This window comes from Porites lutea, chromosome 7 (assembly GCF_958299795.1).
Source record: "Porites lutea chromosome 7, jaPorLute2.1, whole genome shotgun sequence".
Taxonomy (NCBI): domain Eukaryota; kingdom Metazoa; phylum Cnidaria; class Anthozoa; order Scleractinia; family Poritidae; genus Porites; species Porites lutea.
The window spans coordinates 23,620,346-23,624,229 of NC_133207.1; the positions used below are offsets into that span (position 1 = coordinate 23,620,346).

The 3,884-nt window shown below is 38.2% G+C and overlaps 1 protein-coding gene across 1 annotated transcript; it reads right to left on the reverse strand.

Annotated features, from left to right (window-relative positions):
- Positions 1-140: 140 nt before the first annotated feature.
- LOC140944262 (neuropeptide SIFamide receptor-like) lies at positions 141-1,224 on the reverse strand. Its single transcript, XM_073393393.1, has one exon. It carries the CDS (start codon positions 1,197-1,199, stop codon positions 225-227), a length of 975 nt encoding a protein of 324 aa, XP_073249494.1. The 5' UTR covers positions 1,200-1,224; the 3' UTR covers positions 141-224.
- Positions 1,225-3,884: the final 2,660 nt, after the last annotated feature.

The window sequence follows — 3,884 nt, forward strand, 5'->3', positions numbered from 1 at the left end:
CGGGGGGCCCGGCCCCCCCCCTTATTTTTAGACCAAACTAAGGCCCGAAGGGTCGAAAAAAAATTTTTGGAGACCTGCCCCCCTCCCCCCCCCTTTATCTAAGGGTCTGGTCACATTTTACTTCTCAAAGTACATTAACAGTCATGATAGTTTTTATTGGCAAATTTTCCATGAACCTCTAACTCTTGACATATTCATGCATATCAAAAGCACATTTTTGCGACTTAGGCCTGTACAAAAGAACATTTCATGAGTCTTTTTACACCTTGGCGATAATTACTACCAAACATGAAGCAGATAATCGGGTTGATAGCACAGTAGGCGTTAGCCGTTAAGTAGGTTACATTATAGTATATCTGGAAACTACACGAGAAATGGGCAGAACTGTCCTGATACTCTACGATTAAATAGTTAGTATTGTAAGGTAACCAGCAAAGCACGAACACTGTTACGATTGCAATGGACATTTGAAGAACGTTTCTGTTTCTTCTTTTCCGCTGTTGCTGATTGTTGGTTGACTGTTCACCTTGGTGTACCTGTGTCTTGAGCTTGATAAAGATGATGGAGTAAAGAATGACTAACAGCAGCACAGGGATGTAGGTAAACAGAATGTTGTGAGCTAGTAGGATACTGGCAAAAGACAAGGATTCTCCGATTACTTTCTTCCATCTCCGTACACAACTGGCTCCCTCCGGGTATTCAACCAGTTCGAATGTCAACAAGTCTGGCGAAATAAAAACTATGGCAAAGATCCACGTGACGAGAATGAAGAAGGGACACAGTTTGGATCTGATGAAAGGGGAACGGAGTGGAAACACCACGGCTCCAAATCGATCCACTGCTATCAGAATCAGATTCTGAATCGAAACGACAAAGGAAACGCTACCAAAGAAAGGGAGAAGCTTACACAAGGCCTGACCAAGCTGACCACCGATAAGAAACGAGTTGGCGTGTAAGAGTGACAATTTAAAAGGTATCGAGAATACTGGAAACAACAAATCAGATGAGGCCATGTTTGCGATAAAATAATTTATCGGTTTTCTTGAGTTCGGCGTTTTACAAACGAGGATAACAATGAGAGAGTTTGCGACCAGTGAAACGATGATGATCAGACAAAAGGCAACGGTTCCTCCGATTTTCAACGCAGAAAAATTTAAGCAGCTCCAAGACCCGCTGGATCCGTTCGCCGTTGAGTTCATGCTTAGCTTTGCGACGTATCTGTGGAATTGTTCATATACAGTCAAGAAACTTTGAATTACTACTCTGTATATTGGGTATGCTGTTTGAGTCAGAACGTTTATTGACAATTGTAAGCCCCCTGCGAAGTCACAGCACAACGGTCCTCTGAGGCCTTCAAAAATTGTCTTTGTACTAATTATAATCTTCCGGCATTATCTGCCAAAAGACTTTTTGACGGAACACTGAGGTATTATATTAGTATGTTATAAACCAATCAGGACACCTCATTTAGGTCAGTTGGTTGTATTAAGAAATCGATTGAGCAGATGATTAAACAACAAAAAATGATATCTTTGGTAATACCATCATCAGAGTCGTTTAAAAGATGGCAGTCACTGTCATTTATGTAACAACCTAATTTTCAAAAGTAATATGCTTTTGGCGAAAATGTAAAGAGAGCTTATGAATAGCGGAATATCCTGTCTATCAATTGCTACCGCCTAGCTAGGCCGTCTAGAGATCCTTATCCGCGCAGGTTCAAATCTCAACTTCAATGTCAGAATCCTAGTTCAGGGTCAATGTAATGTCATCTCTAATCAATTCGAACTTTTAAATGGAACTTTAAAACACTGAACAAGATGCAATGCTCAAAGTCTTGTTAATCAAGCAGGCAACTGAATAATTTTAATGATTTTGCTAATTTCTAATAATTTTAGAAATAATTTTTATGGGGGCGTCTACAAGACAAAGGATGTTTATTAGCGAGGGCGTCTAATGTAAACACAATATCATAGAGCGGCGCTTACTAAATGAGCAAAGAGAAGTTTGTTTGAACAAAATTTAAACAATAACAGGGAGAAAGGTACTAAAATTAAAGTTTCAAAATCATGTCATTTTATAGTCGATCTACAGAAGGTGTTAATCGAAAATAATTGGCTAGACTTTTGCATAAATTAACTATGGACAGATCGGGTCAATTTCCTTTCATATGGAACAGATGAAAAATTTTTAGGGGATAAAAATACACCTATATCTACCGTTTTAATACTAAAATACGTTTAACAATGCTATGTTTAAGTGGTTTTGAACTATATTCTCGTTGGGTGCCCTGTTTTAAGATCGATTATCGAGGAAGCGTAACTCTTCAAGAGCTGTTAGTGTATTTTAATGTGTTCAAAACGCCCGTTTCAAAACGGATGTTCAGGGAAGTTGTGTAAAATAAATACTAAAAATACAACGTCAAGAAGTAGAGTAACTAAGCATCCATTAATGTGGCTCTTAGCTTTTTTAGTCCCGGTCACGAGGAAATTTTTGTGTTGCTGAGGAACAGTGATCACGCTCTTGCGATCCAGAGCGGGAGAAAGTTTTTCATCTATGAACACTATGATTTGTCACCACTTGCAGTTCTGTCTTTTCTCTGTAAACTGTTTGAAGCAGCTCTAAAACTGTTGAAAATATAGTTGAAAATACGTGCTTAATGCTAATTTTACTAATGTTTTCTTTAGCAACACGATCATAAAGTGCACAATTTGGCAGTTAAACTCGAGCGCAGCTGCCTTCAAGCAATTAAGCCCAGGCTTAGCAGATAAATATGAGGTAAAAAAAGTGCATATTCATCAACTGTGCATAAAACATGCAGTTTTGATAACATTTGCTTTTCGATCGAGCAAAAAATGGGAAATTATGAAACTAAGAGTCTAGACTAAATTATAATGGGTTCTTCTTCAACAAAAACACAAGACTTGTTACTTCTTTTACCGCCTTTGATTTTTTTTACAAACTTCTGTACTTGTTGGCTACGATTCTATCGCTCGATTACGTTGTGGCACTTCACAAGAAACTCCACTTCCCCGCTTAACTCATATCAATACCTGAGAAGTCTTTTGTGATTGGCTATAGGAGAGGCTTATTAGCATTATATGGAACAGTACCGATCTTTTAGATCGATCTCAGATCGATCTCATTTAAGCCATCTCAGTATGAACGGGGCCTATATAGACGCCCAGGACGTTTAATAATTTTAGGGTTTCAATAGGGGGTGTTTAATGACAGGAGTCATTTAAAAGAGAAAGGAGTTTATTGTCATTTATGTAACAACCTAATTTTCAAAACTAATATGCTTTCGGCGAAAAGGTAAAGAGAGCTTATGAATAGCAGAATATTCTGTCTATCAATTGTTACTGCCTAGCTAGGCCGCCTAGAGATCCTTATCCGCGCTCTTTCAAAACTCAACTTCTATGTCAGAATCCTAGTTCTGGGTCATTGTGTTGCCATCTCCAATCAATTCGAACTTTTAAATAAAACTTTGAAACACTGAACAAGATGCGAAGTAAAAAGGAGCGCGAAAAAATAAAAGCGAGGGAGGAGGAGTTCCCGTACCTCTCTCCCCAGTCCCCCTCTACTTTTCATCGCTTTATTTACTTTGCACCGCTCTCCACTATCTGAACGCTTAGAACAGGCTATGTGAGAATCCTAGTTCAGGGTCAATGTAATGTCATCTCTAATCAATTCGTACTTTTAAAAGGAACTTCTAGTTCTCTAATCAATTCCTACTTTTGAAAGGAACTTTGAAACACTGAACAAGATGCAAAGCTCAAAGTCTTGTTAATCAAGCAGGCAACCGAATAATTTGAATGATTTTGCTCTGTTTTGCTAATTTCTAATAATTTTTAAAATAATTTTTATGGGGGCGTCTACAAGACAAA

What these genes read in the sequence shown, in the direction of transcription:
- LOC140944262 (XM_073393393.1), bottom strand. Translation starts at nt 1,199, where the DNA reads ATGAACTCAACGGCGAACGGATCCAGCGGGTCTTGGAGCTGCTTAAAT.